Below are 20,464 nucleotides of genomic sequence, written 5' to 3'. Positions count from 1 at the left end.
AGTTTTTTTTTTTTTTTTTTTTTTTTTTGAGATGGAGTCTGGCTGTGTCGCCCAGGCTGGAGTGCAGTGGCCTGATCTCGGCTCACTGCAAGCTCCGCCTCCCGGGTTTATGCCATTCTCCTGCCTCAGCCTCCTAGTAGCTGGGACTACAGGCGCCCGCCACCACGCCCGGCTAATTTTTTGTATTTTTAGTAGAGACGGGGTTTCACCATGTTAGCCAAGATGGTCTCGATCTCCTGACCTCGTGATCCGCCCGCCTCGGCCTCCCAAAGTGCTGGGATTACAGGCTTGAGCCACCGCGCCCGGCATAAACTCAGTTTAAAATTTATTTTTTTCCTCATGGAAATATGAAAGTACATCCTTCACCACTTCTCCCCACCAACCATAGTATCCAAAAGATGAGGGTTTTTAATGGTGTGTTTGTGGGTTTTTTTTGCAGTTTCTAGCACAAGTCATTTGTTTATTCCTGGCCCCACTCATTGATTCACGCTCAGAGGCAGCCTGCCAGTTCATTGGGTGCTTCGGAGCAGTGACAAATGGGAACAAGCAAGGAAGGAGGGGGAGCCTGATGTTGATTCTCACCCACACTCCACTACCCACTTCTTTTCCCAGCCACATATGTTTCTCAGACATACCACTTGATCCTTCATATCACAACAAGGGAAAAGCTTCCAAAGTTGACCTAATTAATGAATGTTTTTCTGAGGATGAACACTGTCAAGACAAAAACCCTGCCTATTTTTACTGCACATGACAGATTTGCTGCAGTGAAAATAAAGCTTGAGATTTGGACCTGAAGAGTTGATTTTAGGGAGTTGTGTGGGCTCTGTGAGACTCTTAATTTACATGAATTAAAATAAAGAACACCATTATTAACATCCCGGCAGATTAACTGTCTTCTGATTAGTAAAAGACTAATGAGTAAATCAGAAAGACTGATTCTACCACATGGCACAAAAAAACAATGACCTTTGAGAAGATAAACATACTGAAATTTCCACCAACAGAGGCCTGAATGAAATTACTGGGCACCTCTTGGAAATTCATCTAGACCTCACTTCTTTTTATTATTATTATTATTTTTTTTTTGTGAGACGGAGTTTTGCTCTTGTTGCCCAAGCTGGAGTGCAATGGCACAATCTCGGCTCACCACAACCTCCACCTCCCAGGCTAAAGCAATTCTCCTGCCTTAGCCTCCCAAGTAACTGGGATTACAGGCATGCGCCACCACACCTGGCTAATTTTGTATTATTTAGTAGAGATGGGGCTTCTCCACGTTGGTCAGGCTGCTCTGGATCTCCTGACGTCAGGTGATCCGCCTGCCTCAGCCTCCCAAAGTGCTGGGATTACAGGTGTGAGCCTCCGCACCTGGCCTAGGCCTCACTTCTTAGCAGTCACCTTAGCTAACAGAGTAGTAAAATTTTTCCTTAAAATCTACATATTTATTAGAGTCTGGGTTCGCAAAATATTGTGATACAAAAGACAAAGTAAAATTTGCTTAGAATACAACCTAATATGCAGTATCAGAAAATTCAGCCTACTTACCAGAAATGGGTAAATCTGATTCATCTTTTGTATTGATATACTAGAAGCATTTTTCTTCTCCTTGATGAGAAGTAATTTTAGAACACTTTTCATATTAAAACCAGAATATGAAGGTGACCTTTTGAAATCAATATAAGATTCTAAAGAAGTGTTTACATTTGGAGAGCTTCAAGCTATTCACTGTACTCTGCCATAACTTTGTGTAGATTTTTTTTTTTTTTTTAATAGAGACAGGGTCTGTGTCACCCAGGCTGGAGTACAGTGGCATGAACATAGCTCACTTCAGCCTTGAACTCCTTCAGCCATGAACTCCTGGGTTCAAGTGATCCTCCCACCTCAGTCCCCTAAGTAGCTGGGACTACAGGCATGTGCCACCATGCCCAGCTAATTCTTTTCTTTTTGTAGAGATGGGTTCTCACCATCTTGCCCAGGCTGGCCTCAAAACTTCTGGGCTCAACTGAGCCTCCTGCCTCAGTCTCCCAAAGTGATGGGATTACAGGTGTGAGCCATCACACCTGGCCAAACCCTTTTTTTTTTTTTTTTTTTTTTTTGACACAGAGTTTTGCTCTTGTTGCCCAGGCTGGAATGCAATGGTGTGATCTCAGCTCACTGCAAACTCTGCCTCCCAGGTTCAAGCGATTCTCCTGCCTCAGCCTCCCTAGTAGCTGGGATTACAGGCATGTGCAACCACGCCTGGCTAATTTTGTATTTTTAGTAGAGATGGGGTTTCTCCAAGTTGGTCAGGCTGGTCTCGAACTCCCGACGTCAGGTGATCCGCCCACCTCGACCTCCCAAAGTGCTGGTATTACAGGCATGAGCCACGGCGCCTGGCCTAAAATGTTTTTAAGAAACACTGTTTAAGTCTGGCATAAGATTAAGTTAAGACAAGAGAAACTAAAGGAATCAAAACATAGTCATTTTCCTTTATGTCACTGTCATTCTGTGTGTAAATCACTTAGTTCCCCTCTTCCATGAAACCTTCAGGCTCACTTGGACTCAGAGCAGGCTCTTGCTTGTTCTGAATTGCATTCATGACTGATGTATCCACAGTCTTTTTTTTTTTTTTTTTTTTTTTGAGACGGAGTCTCGCTGTCACCCAGGCTGGAGTACAGTGGTGGGATCTCAGCTTACTGCAACCTTCACCTCCCTGGTTCAAGCAATTCCCCTGCCTCAGCCTCCTGAGTAGCTGGGATTACAGGCGCACATCACCACGCCCTGCTGATTTTTGTGTATTTTAGTAGAGATGGGCCAAACTAGTCTCAAACTCGTGGCCTCAGGCAATCCACCTGCCTCGGCCTCCCAAAGTGCTGGCATTATAGATGTGAGCCACCACGCCCAGCCTTCCACAGTCTTGATATAACTGGCTGGGCCATAGTGGACACTCACTGACCAGGGCCCATGGTCATGTTGTTTAGACCTTGACTATAGCATGACAAAAATGGTTCCTTACTGTGAAACAATAGCTTGGCTCCAAAAGGGATCCCAAGGCAGGTTTTGTTTTGCACTCTAACACAACTTACTCACTTGCTTATGGCATTATTCGTTGATTTCCACCAAAAGCATTGTCAATCTATCTATTCATACTTCGTTGTATGATGGGACCTGGTGAGGGAAACAGTGGGTGAATTGCCCAGCTACAAAGGCTCTCTCCACCCTGCACTTTCTCTAGTCAGTGTGCTTCATCGCCCACCGTCTTTGTCACATTCCCCCAATTCTGCCCAATGCAGGACCACACCCTCTTCCCACATAGGTCATCAAGCAAAAGCCTGTGCTCCATTCAGAGCACCTCTTAGACAGATTCTGAGTCAAGTAGGGCTCTCCTTGAGTCTGCCCTGCTTGTTGTGGACTGCCTAAAGGGTACTGCTATAAAGTGTTACCTCCACTGAACACGTCCTTTCTTTCCCCCCACAGACATAACCAGTGCGGTGCAATCCAAGCGAAGAAAATCCAAGTAAAGAAGCAGGACGGCGACTTGATACTTGTAAATGTGTGTGACTTTTACAAAGAGCAATTTTGAGCTGTGACTTTTTTAAATCAATTTCTGTACAGTTAGTAATTTTAATAATGTGGCCCTTTTCCTAGTCCCTGCAACCTGTTTCATAAAGTGCAATGGGGAAAGCAGGATTGTTGAGCCCTTTTGGTGTTGCAAGTTGAAGTTCAGGGTTTCTAAAATGTTGTCTTGTATTGAAAGGAGCTAATGCCATTATAAATGTTATTAGTTTTCACATTTCCTAAGCAGCCTAGAGTACAGGGTGAGCATTTTTAGATCTCCTAATGATGTATTGTGCTGTGGAAGTACTGTGTGTGAATAGCAGTAGTGGGGGCAAAAGCAATCTTCTCATTTGGAAATGTTGTAAATAATTTTATTATATAGTGTTTTGGATGTATTTGTTGTAGAAATGGACCAGTGAATAAAGAGAATCTAAGGATTTGTACAATGCGAAATAATGTGTTAAATAAATGTCATTGTCATAGAACATAAAGTTATGTTATTGGTAAGGGATTTTTGGGTGATAAGCTCTTTCTTTGGACCTTAAATAAGCAGACACAGCCTTCTTTGTGAATGGAATTCCCATCTAGTCCTCATTGCACCTGAGATGTCTGCCTGGCAAGTTGAGGAAAATGTACATACTTGCTCCCTCACCTCATTCTTGGCTTTGAAGAAACTAACCCTGTTCAGCACTGTGCCAGGTACTTTGATATATATTGCTCAAATTTCTTTTGATGCAAATAACAAAACCAACTTAGAGAAGATCAATGACCACCCAGGATTTTCTAGGGACAGGAAGCTGTCAGCAGCTGAGACAGCACTTTTTCACCACGTCACATATTGCTTCTCCATATGCATGGTGGATAGATCCAAAACAATTGTGCTTACATCTCTTCCATGCAGGAGGTAAGCCCAGACTGGCCTGTAAGATTGTGCCAGCATCAAGAATCTAGTCCAGGGCCAGGTGCGGTGGCTCACACCTGTAATCCCAGCACTTTGGAAGGCCTAGGCGGGCAGATCACCTGAGGTCGGGAGTTCGAGACCAGCCTGACCAACATGGAGAAACCCCATCACTACTAAAAATACAAAATTAGCTGGGCATGGTGGTGCATGCCTGTAACCCAAGCTACTGGGGAGGCTGAGGCAGGAGAATTGCTAGAACCCAATAGGCAGAGGTTGCGGTGAGCCAAGATTGTACCATTGCACTCCAGCCTGGGCAATGAGTGAAACTCCATCTCAAAAAAAAAAAAAATGAATCTAGTCCAGTTTAGGTCAGGTTTCCACCTTCAGTCCAGTTCTGTGGTTAGATGGAGCAGCTCCCAAATTAGAGGGGTTATTTTGTGTTGTATATTTCAGAGATGTTCACTACATTTCACTCTGGCTGCCCTGCTTCAAAATGCATGTAGTCAGGCCGGGCGCGGTGGCTCAAGCCTGTAATCCCAGCACTTTGGGAGGCCGAGATGGGCGGATCACGAGGTCAGGAGATCGAGACCATCCTGGCTAACACGGTGAAACCCCGTCTCTACTAAAAATACAAAAAAACTAGCTGGGCGAGGTGGCGGGCGCCTGTAGTCTCAGCTACTCGGGCGGCTGAGGCAGGAGAATGGCGTAAACCCGGGAGGTGGAGCTTGCAGTGAGCTGAGATCCAGCCACTGCACTCCAGTCCAGGCGACAGAGCAAGACTCCGCCTCAAAAAAAAAAAAAAAAAATGCATGTAGTCTCCAAAGCCAGCTGCTTCTGTCCCACCCTACCCCCAACTTTCAGGAGACTCTGATGCTGGGGGCCCTGGCCTTGTCTCAGCCTGGGTTTCAGCCTTCTGCTGCATCTCCCCTAGGACTAGACTTCATCCTTTCCCTCCAGTGGCTCCTTGCCCTTGCTCTAACCCAGTGCCTGAAACCAAAAGGATGAGTTGGTCATTCTGTCATGCTCTTATTCTCATCTCTATTTCAGCTGTCTTCATGTATGCATCTTGCATTATAAGGATCTTCTAAAAGTAGTCATTTATGAGTCAGACCCCATTGTCTGGCTCTGTTCCCAGTAAGCTTATCTCCCCTCTTCCTCTCCCATGACACACACACCAGAACCAAAGCCAGCTTTATCATAATATCCTGTGCCACTACTGTGCTTAAGATTACAAAGTGCTTCTCATACTTAAGCTCAACTCAGGCAGAACCGGTCATGTGCTTTAAATAGATTTTTATTTGTTTTTCTTTATATTAATTAATTTTTTTCTCCCATAGAGGAATAGCATTACAGTCTAACAATCAGAATTCTGTTACACACATACACAGGCATGCCACATGACCCAGTTGAGGTGGTTGTTTCCTTGAGTCTGTTGACACGTCACATGGTCAAAATCTCCTCATTTCAGCCAGTCTCAAAACACCCAACAGGGATGCACTCAACTTGTTGGTTCCATGTGGAACTAGGTGGCAGGGCGAGAGGGAAAGTAGTAGAAGGGGGCTATGGTGTGTCTGCATTCAGTCCCCTCATGTAAAGCCACATGGATCTGGGGGGTATCCAAGAGCTCTGATGGGGTCCTTGTTGCACCTAAGACATTGTAGGTCAGAGCAAGTTGATCAGAGGGTTCCAGGCAGGGGGCTAGGGAGCAGGCATACATACTCTAAAACAGCACCAAACTGCATTCATACACACACGGTGCCCTGCTGGGACTAGACTGGCAAAGGCTGGAAAGACACCCAGCTTGAAGGAACCACTCAGACTTAACTGGGGAATAACTGGAAGTCACTCTTTGATGTAACTGGGACTCACTCTAGAAACAGGGGTCCCTCTGACACAGTTTTGGCAAAGTGCTGGTAGTACTGACATTAATACTCACAAACTGGTACAAACTCTAGGGCCTCTGAAAACATCGATCAAAACAGAGTCTCTAACCCCCTCCTAAGGTTGCATAGGACTTTGAACTCTGGTTCCCTCACGTATTCAAGTTCTGTGGTTTAAAAAAAAAAATCCTGAAGCATGCTCAAGGTGAAAGGCACGTACACAGTCAATACAGTATGACAAGGGCTGATGCTTCAGGAGTCAGACTAGCAGGAGACTGAGTAGTGTTGGTTTTTAGAAATCTATACACAATTAAAATATTGCCACACTCAAATGCTACAGAATCTACAGGAAAGGTACAAAAAAATAGCCTTGCAACCTGCCAGGTGAGAGATTGGGTTCTAGAACTACAGGAGCCTCCAGAAAGACAGGTAAAGAAAAGGTCTTTTAAAATTTGAGCCAAATGCCCTGTAACTTAAACTCTTCCCCCACCAGAAGGATCATGGGCACCACACAGGACTGAGCCTAGGTCCCAGCTGGCAGTGAGGAGTAGGCAAGAAGGATTGGAGGGAGTTTCAGCTCTTGGAGGTGCCGAAGACCCTAGGCTGGTTGTGAAGTGCCCAAGTGGTAGCTGGAAGAATAAAAGCAACTAGGTTGTAACTGAAGGAGAACTTGGGGAGAGGAGCAAGGCTGTCAACTACTGGGGCCCTAGTGGACTGGCGTGGGAGCTTTGATCCGTTTTTAGTGTTAATTTGGCTTATTCCCTGGAATAGGAGACCCCATCAGGTATTCCTCTGTCCTCATCCCAGCATCCATGGGGATACCCCATCCCTTCCCCACATATCCCCCCATGAGGCCTGGGGCTATAGGGTCAGGGAGGGCAGCTGCCTTTGCCCTCATGGGAATGCAGTTTTCTCCAAGCCTCAGCTTGGCTGTGAGGCCTGGAAACCTAGAGTTGGGGTGAGGGGAGGACTTACGTTCATATGTACCAAGAAGTCTTAAAAGTTCCAAGGAAGAGTGGCACACACTAGAAAAGGGTGGCTAGCAAGAGGAAATGGTAAGCAACTCGGGGCATCCCAAGAGGCTGTTGCTGGTGTCTGAGCCCAAAATTCAGTCTCACCACAAGAAGGGGGAGGCCGGTGGCCCCTGCCCCGTCTGTCTCCCCCAGGGATTCAGGTTCCCTCCTCCAGGTACTTACTGGAGGAGGAGGGGAGGGGGACCACAGGGCACCCATCTCTCCCCAGCAACCTAGAAAGAAAGAGAGGCCTGTGGGAGAAAATGAAAAGAGGCCCCTGAAGGCCCTGAACCTGGATAGGAACAATTTGCAGATTGGGACAGTGGGGGTCCTGGACTCCTACTCAGGATTGCTGGCTAGCCATACTGAGCAGGGTGTGAAATACAAGGCCAGAGGCAAGGGGAAAGCTGAGCTGTCAGCCTTGGGATGACTTCACCCCACGGTGTGTCCTCCAGCATCCTGCTCTGCACTCTGACCCAGAGTGTGTGCCCTTCCCCCGCCTAGAAGCCCTGTGGCCTGCATGTCCCCTAAGCTAGTTCTAGCACCTTGGGCTTGTGAAAAGATGGCCAGGATGGTGGGGGCCTTGCCCAGCTTCTACTCGGGTGACATGTCAGGGGTAGAGTGGCAAGGTACTAAGCCCTTCAGATTCCGGGGCCTGCACAAGGGTGGATTATAGAAAAGGGAAGTGGGGGCAGACTCCAGGCTTCAGCCTGGGAGCAGGGTTTGGCCTCTCTGAGCAAGCACAGTGCACACTCCCTTGGTGCCCTGCTCCCTGCAGCTTCTCAACGTGTCTGTCCTGTCGCATCTCCAATAGGCTGCCTCGTTCCCTAGATTCCCTCCGTCTTCTCCCTCTAACTCACATCTCACAGTCCTCTTCTACATACTGTACTTTTCCAGGCCTAAGTAGCTCCACAGAGTACTGTCCCCAAGGCAGAAGGAAGGGGAGACTAAAATTAGCAAAACCCTGAGCCCTTACTAGAGGGCAATGACAGCAGCCCAGGCTGCAAAGGCTCTACCTGGTCAGAGCTGGGCTCAGGGTCCCCACCATTTGGGAGGGAATTACTGGGAATGAAGAATAAGGGAACAGGAGTAAGTGTAATGCCAACCATGGGATAGTGTGACTCATGTAAGGTGGGAGTTGAAAGTGAGGAATGAGCCAGATCAGGGACTGGAAGAAGCTTTCAGAAATAGGGGTGGGCCAGAGGTAGAGGACTGAAGGGCAAGGGTGAAGGGGCAAGACAGGGATGGGGACCAGAGAAGAAAGGATGGAGGGGTCAGGAGTAGGGGGCATGGATGATTAGATGCTGGGTTTGGGGGCCAGGAGTGAGGGTGAAGGGGTCTTGAAGGGGTTCAGAGGCAGATTAGACGATCAGAGATGGGGATATTGAGGGTGTCGGCTATCACCTAACCTCACACGCTTTAAGAAGGGAGGTTTCGGTGTCCAGCCCGAGGCGTCGGAGGTGCCCAACAGGGATCAGGAGTCAGCAGGGGGTTCGCGGCGCGGCCGGTGGACGCTCAGTAGTTAAACTGGCGCTGGCACGGCTGGTAGATGAAGCTGCCCTGGTTCTTGGACCGGCGCGGACGGCTCTCGCGGGCTCGGTTCTGTCGCTGCACCGCCTTGGCGCTCAGCGCGTGGCGCTCCGCCCGCTGCCGGGCCCGCTGCAGCCGCCGCACCTGGCCCGCCTTTTCCAGCAGCGCCGCCCGCGCTGGGAGAGGAGCGACGTGGCGCCCGGCCCGGGGCTCGCGGCGGGCGGGCGCCAACTCCCTGTGGGGACAGAGCGAGGCTCGGTCAAGCCGGGTAAGCCGGGTCGGGGGGGGGCTAGGGGGCGCTGCCATCTCCCACCCTTGCTTTGGCGCAGTTCTGTGTCCGTTCAGATTGGGGTGCCCGACGCCCTTCTTGTGGGTACCAACCCGGAGGTGTCTCCTCGGTTCTAGCCCATAACAGGTAAACTGGACCTCGGGGAAGACTGGACCCCCCACTCCCCATTCCACCCTTGCCTTTCTGTTTTAAGGCCCACTCCCTAGACTCTGCAGCCACGCTCCTCAAGCCTCCAAATCCCGCCCCGGCCTCTTAGCCGGGCCCTCCCTCCCAAGCCTCGCCCCGGCCACTAAGCCACGCCTCTCCCACCCAACAGCCCAGCCCAGCCCCTCCATCCTCAGGCCGGCTTCTAGCCTCGCCCTGCGGCTCACGGGCCCCCTACTTTGTCTCAAAGGCAACTCTCCCAAGGCCGCTACCCCCTCGAGCGCGGGGCGGGCTCCTGGCCCCGCTACCCCAGCCTCCTGGCCTGGACCCTGGCCTCCAAGATCCGTCTCCCTGGGCATCCAGGCTCCGCCCCCGGCTCGCTCACCCTTCGCTGAGGTCGCCGTCTGGCAGGGCCGCGTCCGGGAGCGGGGAAGGGGGCCGGGGCTCCAGCACTATGGTGCTGCCGGTGACGTAAACGGACATGCTGGGGTGCTCGATGAGGAGGTCCTCCAGGGGGCTGCTCTGGAGGCGGGCGGGACCGAGTCCAGGCCCCTCTGCAGTAAAACAGGCGGGAGGGGTAACAAACCAGCTCTCGTCCATCAAGGAGGGCGCGGGCGGAGGGCGGCCCGCGGGGGCAGAGGCGGCCCCGGGGCTGGGTGGAGCCGCGTAGCTGTCTAAGGGGCGCGGGTTGGGAGCCGTGCAGAGGAGGGGAGCAGCGAGGAGGGACACACACACACACCGGACAAGGGGGCGGGGAGAGAAAGGGCATCGTTAGTCAGACCCGCAGCCCGTCCGCAGCTCCCCGGGGCACCCACGGGCCAGGAGTCTCGCCCTGCTGCCCTAAGGGACCTGAGGTGCGGCCTCTCCTGGGCCGCCAGGAGAGGGCCCCGGCTCTCATGGGAAGGGGTCCCGTGACCTCACCTCCAGTAGGCTTGGGGGACTCCCCAATCCCCCAGCAGCGCCCTTCCCCTCTGCTCGGCCATCTGCCCTTAGAATGACTTCACAGGCCCAGGAGGCAGACCCAGACCTCACCCGGCAGGTCAATGATGAGCCAGCCGTCCACTTCATCCTCCTCCGACACGAAGGCGCGGGGGCAGTCGGGGTCTTCAGGGGGCGAGGGGGTGCTGAAGAAGAGGCTGGTGAGGCGCTGGAACATGGTGGGGGGCGAAGCGGCCTCACGGGGGCGCCCTAAGGCAGTGCAAAAACCTGGGAATCATGGAAGGACGTTGAGAGTCACCACTGATTGAGGTTAACCCCACTCCTGGCTTGGGGCAGAGGACAGAAGATATCACCTCCAGAGCAGGGAGAAGGGTACACACAACAGAGATATGTGCGGACACTTTGAGGATATGTGCTTTCTGTATTCAAATCCAGGTTGGTTTGTTTGTTTTTTAATCTTCTGTATGATTTTTAGGAAGTTATTTAACTTATCTGTGCCTTAGTTTTCTCATCTGTCAAAAAACAATGATAATAGTACCTTCTTCCGGGCCCTTATAAGAATTAAATAAGCTGGCCGGGCGCGGTGGCTCAAGCCTGTAATCTCAGCACTTTGGGAGGCCGAGATGGGCGGATCACGAGGTCAGGAGATCGAGACCATCCTGGCTAACACGGTGAAACCCTGTCTCTACCAAAAAAATACAAAAAACTAGCCGGGCGAGGTGGCGGGCGCCTGTAGTCCCAGCTACTCGGGAGGCTGAGGCAGGAGAATGGTGTAAACCCGGGAGGCGGAGCTTGCAGTGAGCTGAGATCCGGCCACTGCACTCCAGCCTGGGCGACAGAGCGAGAATCCGTCTCAAAAAAAAAAAAAAAAAAAAAAAAGAATTAAATAAGCTAATAATGGTATCCTCCTCCAGGCTCTAATAAGAATTAAATGAGCTATATCAAAGTTATTGAAAGAAAAAAAGGCGGTGGGGGGAAGAACTAAATGAGCTAAACACTTATAAAGTGCTTAGAACTATGTCTGGGCATACGGTAAGCACTCAACAAACTAATAGTTATTATTACAGGGTGCTTTAGGAACATAGAAAGAGTGACATATGACACAGCTCTGCCAGGGAAGGTCTCCAGAGAATTGGACATCCAAGCTGGACTCTGAGGAGTAAATAGGAGTTCTCAAGGCAGGGAGGAAATTGCCCATACTGTCTGCTTGTTATCATCACAATATAGCTAGGCCGGGCGCGGTGGCTCACGCCTGTAATCCCAGCACTTTGGGAGGCAGAAATGGGTGAATTACTTGAGGTCAGGAGTTTGAGACCAGTCTGGCCAACATGGTGAAACTCCGTCTCTACTAATAATACAAAAATTAGCTGGGCGTGGTGGCAGGTGCCTGTAATCCTAGGTTGAGGCAGGAGAATCACTGGAACCTGCAAGGCACCACTGCACTCCAGCCTGGGTGACAGAGTGAAACTCAGTCTTAATAATAATAATAATAATAATAGCTAACATTTATCTTCCTGGCACTATACTAAGCAGCTTTACCTACATTACCTCATGTAATTCTCACAACAACTACGGGAAGTAGATAATTACTATCCTTACTTTACAGTTGAAGAAATTGAGGCACAGAGAAGTTAACTTTCCCAAAGTCTCACAGCTAGTAAGAGACAAAGGTGGGATTTGAATCCACACAATCAGATTCCAGAGATAGCACCCAGAATCACCATATTCTATTGCCTTTTCTGGGTGTCTGTCTGAATTTGATATTTTCAACTTGGTGGACAGGGGTCATGGTCCATGTGTATTTTTCTGGGAAAAAGGACCTTGGTTTTCATCATGATTTCCTCAACAGCAATCTTTGACCCTAGAGATTAAGAACCACTCCTGGGGCCGGGCGCAGTGGCTCAAGCCTGTAATCCCAGCACTTTGGGAGGCCGAGACGGGTGGATCACGAGGTCAGGAGATCGAGACCATCCTGGCTAACCCGGTGAAACCCCATCTGAGATCTGAGCTGAGATCTGGCCACTGCACTCCAGCCTGGGTGACAGAGCGAGACTCCGTCTCAAAAAAAAAAAAAAAAAGAACCACTCCTGGAGCCTGTGTGGTTTGAAATGCACTGGCCAGCAGAAATCCCATAGAACTGCTACCATCTTACCATGTGATTTGGCATGGCTCGGTTGTGTCTGTCATATGAGGTGTAAAGATGGCATGCCCTCCCCCCTCTGACCCCCTTTTCCTGGGCTCCTGTTCAAGGGCAGCATCCCAGGCTAGGAGGAAGATCAGGTTGCCTGGGCTCAGGGAGACAGCAGGTCAGTGGGAGGTGATGATGGAGGAAGGGAGCTGTCAGTTTCCAGGGGCCCTTAGGGATGAGCACTGAGGGTTGGACCCAGACCCAGGCAAGCCCTTAACCAATCCTTCCCTGGGTGAAGATGAAGAGGGAGGCCCCCTACTCCAGAAATGGAAACACCAAGGTGGTAGCTCTAGATCTACCCCCTCCGCATGCCAGCCTGCCTCAGGACTAGAGCTTGGCTGGGGGCTGCTGGCCATACTCCCCCAGGACCTGAAGCCTGACTGCCTCTCCACACCTGTTCCCTAAAGATGCTCAATGGTTTTGCTGCTGAGCCACTTGTCACCATTCTCTAAGGGTGTTTCCACACTTCCTGTAGAACTTCCTGGGGGCAGGTCCAGACTTCCCTGGAGGCATTTCTCCTCTTTCTGCTAATCCACCTGCAGTATCGCCATGCTTATTGCTACCTCCCCCATTCCCTGGAAACGTTTTCACACTTGCTGCAGAATCACCTCACTTCCATACCCTGAGACTGTTTCCACATTTGCAGACTCACAGTAGGCTCAAGATGCTGGCTTCCCTGGTGGGATGGGGGTGGGAGATCTACAGGGGTTAAGAAGGTGGTACCACCCCCAACTAGTGTCCGCCCAGCACAATTCACGTATCCCAACCCATCTGTAGCCACAGGGAGCTGGTGACTCCATTACCAAAAGCCCAGAAAGTTTGGCCCCTCTTGAAAGAAGGGAATATCAAGGCCTTAATGAGGCACATCCTCCTTCCAAGAACCTACTACTTCATGGAATATGAAAGAGAAGTTAAGAGCTGTTTCAGGGACCATCATATTCACCCAGCCCATTTTACAATGTGATGATCAGAAAGAAGACATAATCTATCCAAAAATACATGGCTAGACAGTGGCAGGGCAGTCCTAGTCCCACGTTACTGTGCATCCAGTCCAGATTAGGAGGATGTCAGGAAAGACTCAGCAAACAATCCCCAAGAATACAATGATGCAGGGGTACAGGGAGGTGAAAAAGACCTTGACCTAGCCACACCACCCCTCGCCTAGCTACAAAAGGGTCTGGGGTTACTGGCACCAAGATTTAGCATGCACTTCCTGAAGACCCACTGTGTACCAGAGCCTGCACTGTGCCTCCTCAAATTTCAGATAGATTTAGGGGAGGGAGGCTCAGGGGAGAAGCTCCCTGTCTGAGGTCACACAGCAAGTCAATGACAGCCAGGAGTGACAGCAGCACCAGCCAGCCAGTGCCTGCCCCCTCTCCTGACCACTTGGGAAGCCTCCCAGATTTCCTTTCCCAGCCCTGCCAGCTTCCTGGTTCTCACATTCCCAGTTCTGCTCCAGGGAGAACCATTCCCTTTAATAACTACAGCAGCTCTGCCCAGAATAGCATTTGTGCCCTAAGCCATCCCTACCCCCAGCCCATCCTTGAGCAAACTCCCAGCAGGAAAGGAGTTCCTGGTTCAGCCTCTAGGCCCATCCACTTAAGTCAGAAACTCTCCTTATCCTATCCCTTTTCCTATACTCTCTGTGGGCAGAGGTGAGGAGGGAGCAGCAAAACACTTGGAATTGTCTGCACTAGGCCAGGTCAGGCCCTTCCTAGCTGACAACCTAGGAAGTTGGGGAGGTAAAGGGCCAATAGAGGGAACCTTCACCCCCCCCCCCCAACCCCAACATCAGCCCTGGAGACACCCCGAGGCAGCCAATGACTCACCTCTCTGTGATCCAAACAGCTGGGAGGCAGCGATTTTATTGGACTCTAGGACTCCAAGGTACAGTGAGGACAGAAGGGGTCAGGACCACAAAACGTGAACCAATCTCCAGAGATTCCCTGGAAAAAGGTCCAGGAGTAAGGAGACCTAGGAGCCTATCAAACCATGATGAGGCTGAGCCCAAGATCAGGTCCCCAGCGGAAGGAAGATGTGTATCTTACCACTTGTATTGAGCCTCTATTATGTCCATGCCCCTGGCTAATAATGCATCTGTCACTCAGTGAGCATGACTCTAATTGGTTGTGTGACCTCGAGTGAGCTAATTCTCCTCTCTGAGCCTGTTGCCCCTTCCATGAACTGGGGTCTAAGACCCCTCATTTTGGGTCTGGGAGTGACATCAGCTAAGGCGCTGCACACAAATCAGGGATTAGGAGGATGTTATTCTGTTAGTCCCTGGGGGCGGAGTCTGGAGCCGGAGGGAGGGGATCCCACCACCATCTGGTGCTGTCCCAACCACCTGGAGTCCCAGGTAGCCCCGAACTCCTGACGACTCCCTCGACCTAGGCCCAGCAGCGCCGTCTGACTCCTTCTCAGGTTGCAAAGAGAAAGTAGGGGATCAGAGGCCTGACCCCAGCCCCTGGATTAGCCCTAGGAAATCGCCGACCCCCTGCAGCCCCCTTTGGATTGCAGCGTCTCACCCAGGGCCCAGCCCCGACACAGCGGCTACCGGGTCACGGGAGGACAAGCGACCCGAGCCTGTGGGGGCGGTGCCGGCCTTGGTGACGTTTCAATGTCATATGCAAATAGAACGACGTCATGGTCTACCGGGCATGCGGCAACCAATTGGGAGCCGGGAACGCGGCCCCGGCGGCCGCCGGAGGAGAGAGACAAAGGCCCGGGTGCGGGGGGCTCAGGGCGTGTCCGTGGCGGGGGAGCCCCCTAGGCCCACCCGGGTCGGGACTCACCTGGGGGCGGGAGGGGGGCGGCACGGCGTTGAGGTAGTTGTGCGGCGGGGCGTCCCAGCGTCGCCGGCCGCTCACAGGCCAGGCCGCATCGCGGGGGCTCGCGGGGGAGGCGGCGGGGCCGCGGTCGCTCCGGGCTGCTGAGCTCGCCCGCCGGGCTTTGAGTCTGTGCGGCCGCTGCGGCGGGGCTCACGGCACAAATTGGAACGTTCAAACAGCTGATTGTGATGTCACAAAGAGGCCCGCCCGCCTCGCGTCACCGGCTGGCGGGGCGGCGGCCAATCCCGGGCTGCGGATCCCCCCCCCCGCCCCGCCCCGCCCCGCCCCTCCCCTCCCGGTTTGCAGGCCGGGCGCTCGGGCCGGGAAACGTTCTCGGAACCGGGAGGGTGAGTGTTCGGGGAGGCAGCTGCGGGGAGCTCTCCGCGAGGAGGATCTCCACTCCCTCCTACCGGCTCCTCATTTTCCTGACTCTTCCCGGATCGAAGCACCCTCACCTCTCCCACTGCTCCCCAAATCCTTTCACTGCATCCTATGTCCAAGTCCCGCGATGCGGACCCCGTTCTGGATCCACACCACGTCTGTGCACCTCCATTCTCCCCACTGCCCTTCTCCCTGCTCTCCCTCCCTCATCGGGCTCACCTCCTCAGCCCTACACACTTTCCGCTTTCCCACCCCGGTTTTTCCTCAGCTCGGCAGGCTGGAGAGAAGAGGGACATCCCCCACCCCCGGTTCCGGGGGAGCATCTGGGAATGTGAAGAAGTTAGTGAAGCTGACGGGAAATTTCGCACAGTAGGACTTGAGAGGAATTGGCCTGTGCTGAGTAAACATTGACCTGGGAGGGCTCTGCACTTGAACGTTTTCACACCTTATTTAATCCACGTTGCTACCGGGGCTGTACAGAAGTCGCAGGACAGGGGCTGATTAGGAGTCCTGATTTACACGTGGGGAAGCTGAGTCTCACAATCTCACTGTTAGCGTGTGAACTCATATTCCACAATGCATTCAGCATTTATTAGGCACCTACTATCGCACCACCATACCACTAGCTGATATGTATTGAACATTTACTGTGTGCCACGACCTGTGCTATGGTGCTTTATGTGTGTTTTTATCTTCACAACAACCCCAAAAGGTGGATATTTTCCCCGTTTTACAGTTGAGGAAACAGACTCAGAGAGCTCAAGTGACTTTCCTAGGTCTCAAAAGTATAGTCAATGGCAGAGCCAGGATTTGAACCTATAGCTCCCAGCCCTGACCCTCTCCATTCTCTACATGCACCAGATGGTCTAAACCTCAGGGCGCTTCGGGCTCCCCAGAGTCCTGGCTTTCGGTCCTGACGGTGCCCTAGACTTGCTGTGTGACCTCAGGTCATGTTACCTCTCTGGGTCTCAGTTTGTCCAACAACATATCCAGGCTTCCCTCTAGAGTGGCCATTGTAAGATTCTTCCAAACTCTCTGCCCTCAGGATTCCGCCCACCCCACGTTCTAGGCCTCAGCTCTCCCAGTGGCCTGGGAGATGCCTGAGAAGAGACCACAAATACACATATCAGAATCTCCAGGGCCAGAGGTTTTAGGTCAGCAGAGCAGGGCTGGTAGGGGAGGGTCTGAGAACTGCCCATCTAGCCCAAAAGGAGGCCAGAGGTGACCTAGGCCAGAGGTTAATGCACTAGTGATAGAACTCTGTCGCAGCCTCATCTGAAACCCCCCAGGGACTCCTTAACCCTAGGGACAGAGGAAGAAGCCAGAAAAAAATAACCCGAGGCTGAGGGGTGGAGAGGGGAGTCGCCTTGTGGCCCTTGGAGTGTTATACCCAAAGTGTCCTCATTCCATGCAACTCTGAGCCTCTGCCCGTCACAGCCACTTCCTGCTAACTTCATACCCTCTCAGACTTACTTGCTGACTTTAACTAAATAATCCCTAACACATCTCTCCTGTCAAGCCACTTGTTTGTTCTAAAACCTGATGTGGCTCCTAAAGCCCCACACTCCTAACACAGTACTCATGCCCCCCATGCTCCAGCCCCAGTTCTGTCCAGCTTCACCTCCCCTTCTCCTGCATGCATCTTGTGCTAAAGCCAAACTCCTCGTTGACTCTACGGCACTCTCCCACCTCCACCCTTTTGCTCAAGCTGTTTCCCCTGCCTGGAATGCCTTCTTCAGAACTTTCTGAAATCCAGATCTTTCCTGTCTCCAAGATTCTACTTGGCCAGGTGTGGTGGCTCACACCCATAATCCGAGCACTTTGGGAGGCCAAGACAGGAGGATTGCTCAGGGCCAGGAGTTTGAGACCAGCCTGGCCAACACAGCGAGATCCGTTATCTGCAAAAAATGAAAAAATTAGCCAGATGCCATGCACCTGTAGTCCCAGCTACTCAGGAGGCTGAAATAAGAAGATCACTTGGGTTTAGGTACAGTGAACTATAATCAAGCCACTGCATTCCAGCTTGGATGACAGAGCCAGACCCTGTCTCTTAAAAAAAAAAAAAAAAAAAAAAAAAAGAGAGAGAGAGAGAGGTTCTACTTACCCTTTTTTCCTCCAGGTAGCCTTCCTTGTCCCTTCCCACGAGTTGATGGCTACCTTGATGGACAGTCATTTATTTGTTCAGTAAACAGTAAATGATGATCACTCGTTGTATGTGTGTATGTCTTCTCAAGTGAATGGTTGGCATCCCAAGGGCGGGTTCTTTGTCCATGTATTGCCCACACCCAGCTTGTGGGGGTCTGGCATAGAGTAGACTTTCATCAAAGGCTCAGTAGTTATAGCTTGAAGCTTAAGAAAGGTGGCTGGTTCAGGAATATACACCTGCACTCTCTACCCTGTGTACAGTCAGTGGTCTGTTGAGCACATGGTTCTGGTTCCCCAAGCCCAGAAAAGGGGGCTCTTGGCTACACTCTGGTACCCTAAGTGACCGGACTCTGTTCCCAGCATTAGCTGAACCCCATTTCTAGGCTGCTAAGTCAGATCTCAGTCTTCCATTTCTCTGTAGAGTCAGAGGTACCCATGGAAGTCACCTCCTGAAACCCCTGGGACCCATTCTTCCTGTCCACTACAAAGGTTTATTATCTGGGCTGGTGGATACCTCAGACCTCAACTCATCCAAACCCCTCATTTTATAGGTGAGGAAACTGAGGTCCACTGAGGCACACACAGGTCAAGATACTTGCTTAGAATCACACAGCAGCAAAGCCATTTACTGACCCTGGCCCCAGAAAATGGGCTCAGTATTCTGAGACCCTGGTCTGGGCCAGTGGGCTGTAAAAAGAGGCAGCAGAGCTGGGTGTGGCGGTGCAGGCCAGTAATCATAGCACTTTGGCCGAGGCAGGAGGATCACTTGAGCCCAGGAGTTCGATACCAGCCTGGTCAACATGGCAAAACCTTGTCTCTATTAAAAATACAAGAATTAGCTAGGTGTGGTGGCCTGCACCTGTAGACCCAGCTACTCAGGAGGCTGAGGTGGGAGGATCAATTGAGCCTGGGTGGTTGAGGCTGCAGTGAGGTGTGATCATGCCACTGCCCGTTAGCCTAGGCAACATAGGGAGACATTGTCTCAAAAAAAAAAAAAAAAAATGAGGCAGTGAGCATCATGCTGGGGTAACTCTGGAGTCTCATTTCCAAGCAGACAGAGGGTGCCACTCCTATGCACATATATGGATAATCAGGGGTATCTGTGCATACAATGAAGGCACCCATATATAAACATACACACACGTGCACATGAGCTCATGCTCAGAGTTAATAGGGACCCACGCCCATCTAACCCATGCCCAGGTGTGAGTACCTGCCCAATTTCATGGGCTCCAGGACTGGAGGTCAAGAGGCCACGCTTCAGGCAAGGCGCAGTGGCTCATGCCTGCAATCCCAGCACTTTGGGAGGCTGAGGCAAGCAGATCACCTGAGGTCAGGAGTTCGAGACCAGCCTGGCCAACATGGTGAAACCCTGTCTCTACTAAAAAATACCAAAAAACTAGCCAGGCGTGGTGGCATGAGCTTGTGGTCCCAGCTACGCAGGAGGCTGAGGCAGGAGAATTGCTTGAACTTGGGCAGCAGAGGTTTCAGTGAGCCGAGACCACCACTGCACTCCAACCTGGGCGACAGAGCAAGACCCCATCTCGAAAAAAAAAAAGAAAAAAAAAATGAGGCCGCCCTTCTATTCCTTGGGCTTGCCCTCACCTGGGGGCTCCCCACTGCTTGCCACTCCCATTGCCTGCCCCCCTCCTTGCTCCCTTAAGTGATGTGTCAGCCTGTGTGTGTCGCTTAAAGGACCTTGTGTGTACTTGCGGGTATGAGCCAGTCTGTGCGCTTGGCTGGAGAACCGGCTCACCACTCCCCTCCTTCCCCACCCTCCCCTGCCCCCTGCCCTGAGATAGAGAGCGAGGTTGAGAGGAATCCCTCTGACATAGATAATAAACTCTTCCTATCTTACCGGTGAAAAAACTAAGACAGAGAGGGGAAAACATTTCATTGGTAAAGCCAGCTAGAGCAGGCATAATCCCCAAATTACCCCAACAGATGGGCCTACACATTAACAAGAGGCCATATTCCAAGAACTTCTATTCAAAAAGCTTTGTTGTGACCCAGGTGGCTCACACCTGTAATTCCCAGCACTTTGGGAGGCTAAGGCAGGCATATAACTTGAGTTCAGGAGTTCCAGACCAGCTTGGCCAACATGGTGAAACTCTGTCTCTACTAAAAATACAAAAATTAGCCAGGCGTGGTAGCGGGTACTTTTAAGCCCAGCTACTCAGGAGGCTGAAGCAGAAGAATCACTTGAACCCAGGAGGCAGAGGTTGCAGTGAGCCGAGATCGTACCACTGCACTCCAGCCTGGGCAACAGAGCAAGACTCTGGCTCAAAAAAACAAACAAAAAAAAACCACAAAAAACACAAAAAACCTTTGTTGTTCAATCCACAGTTGTCTACATTTGAGAGTAACTCAAAGTGTGCGGCAGGTGGGGTGTGTATATAAACCCTGGCCTGACGGTAAGATTTCAGTCTTGGTCTGTCCTGGGCTCACTGCCTGAGCCTGGGCAAGTCACTTCCTTTTTCTTTTTTTTTTTTTGAGACGGAGTCTCGCTCTGTCGCCCAGGCTGGAGTGCAGTGGCTGGATCTCAGCTCACTGCAAGCTCCGCCTCCCGGGTTTACACCATTCTCCTGCCTCAGCCTCCCGAGTAGCTGGGACTACAGGCGCCCGCCACCTCGTCCGGCTAGTTTTTTTTGTATTTTTTAGTAGAGACAGGGTTTCACCGTGTTAGCCA

General features: G+C 51.5%; 2 protein-coding genes across 14 annotated transcripts in view; one reads left to right on the top strand and one right to left on the bottom strand.

Moving 5' to 3' along the window:
* The window catches only part of NCOA6 (nuclear receptor coactivator 6), a 119,208-nt gene extending 115,185 nt beyond the window's left edge, over positions 1-4,023 (top strand). For 8 of the 10 annotated variants that reach the window (XM_023220486.2, XM_023220485.2, XM_023220491.2 and 5 more), the window contains one exon: positions 3,457-4,023. In XM_023220486.2, coding sequence (XP_023076254.1) covers positions 3,457-3,500 — 44 coding nt within the window. In that variant the 3' untranslated portion in view covers positions 3,501-4,023. The remainder of the gene's footprint in view (positions 1-3,456) is intronic. The other 2 variants (XM_023220492.2, XM_023220487.2) reach the window with 1 other exon arrangement.
* A 1,691-nt stretch (positions 4,024-5,714) lies between these two features.
* On the bottom strand, positions 5,715-15,436 carry TP53INP2 (tumor protein p53 inducible nuclear protein 2). 4 transcript variants are annotated; one of them, XR_002733324.1, is made up of 6 exons: positions 15,214-15,436; positions 14,251-14,367; positions 10,327-10,500; positions 9,680-9,968; positions 8,741-9,096; positions 5,715-6,085 (listed from the first exon to the last, which is right to left on the bottom strand). XR_002733324.1 is itself a non-coding variant. In XM_023220479.1 (5 exons), exons 3-5 carry the CDS (start codon positions 10,448-10,450, stop codon positions 8,847-8,849), a joined length of 663 nt encoding a protein of 220 aa, XP_023076247.1. In that variant the 5' UTR covers positions 10,451-10,500; positions 14,251-14,367; positions 15,214-15,436; the 3' UTR covers positions 5,715-8,846. The 4 variants fall into 4 exon arrangements, 3 of the variants coding, with proteins under 3 accessions (XP_023076247.1, XP_023076249.1, XP_023076248.1); XM_023220479.1 differs by having other exon boundaries at positions 5,715-9,096; XM_023220481.1 differs by having other exon boundaries at positions 5,715-9,096; positions 9,680-9,848; positions 15,214-15,420.
* Between the last annotated feature and the right edge of the window lie 5,028 nt (positions 15,437-20,464).

Source organism: Piliocolobus tephrosceles, chromosome 20 (genome assembly GCF_002776525.5).
Source record: "Piliocolobus tephrosceles isolate RC106 chromosome 20, ASM277652v3, whole genome shotgun sequence".
Taxonomy (NCBI): Eukaryota; Metazoa; Chordata; class Mammalia; order Primates; family Cercopithecidae; genus Piliocolobus; species Piliocolobus tephrosceles.
Note: the sequence above shows the minus strand (reverse complement) of the source record. Positions and strands in the feature narration are given on the sequence as shown.

Bases quoted from the DNA above. Each gene is read 5' to 3' on its own strand.
- TP53INP2 (XM_023220479.1), bottom strand. From the start codon at position 10,450: ATGTTCCAGCGCCTCACCAGCCTCTTCTTCAGCACCCCCTCGCCCCCT. The intron at 9,969-10,326 runs GTGAGGTCTGGG...CGCGCCCCTTAG, and splicing joins GCTCATCATTGACCTGCCGG to ACAGCTACGCGGCTCCACCC. The intron at 9,097-9,679 runs GTGAGCGAGCCG...CTGTCCCCACAG, and splicing joins GACGGCGACCTCAGCGAAGG to GGAGTTGGCGCCCGCCCGCC.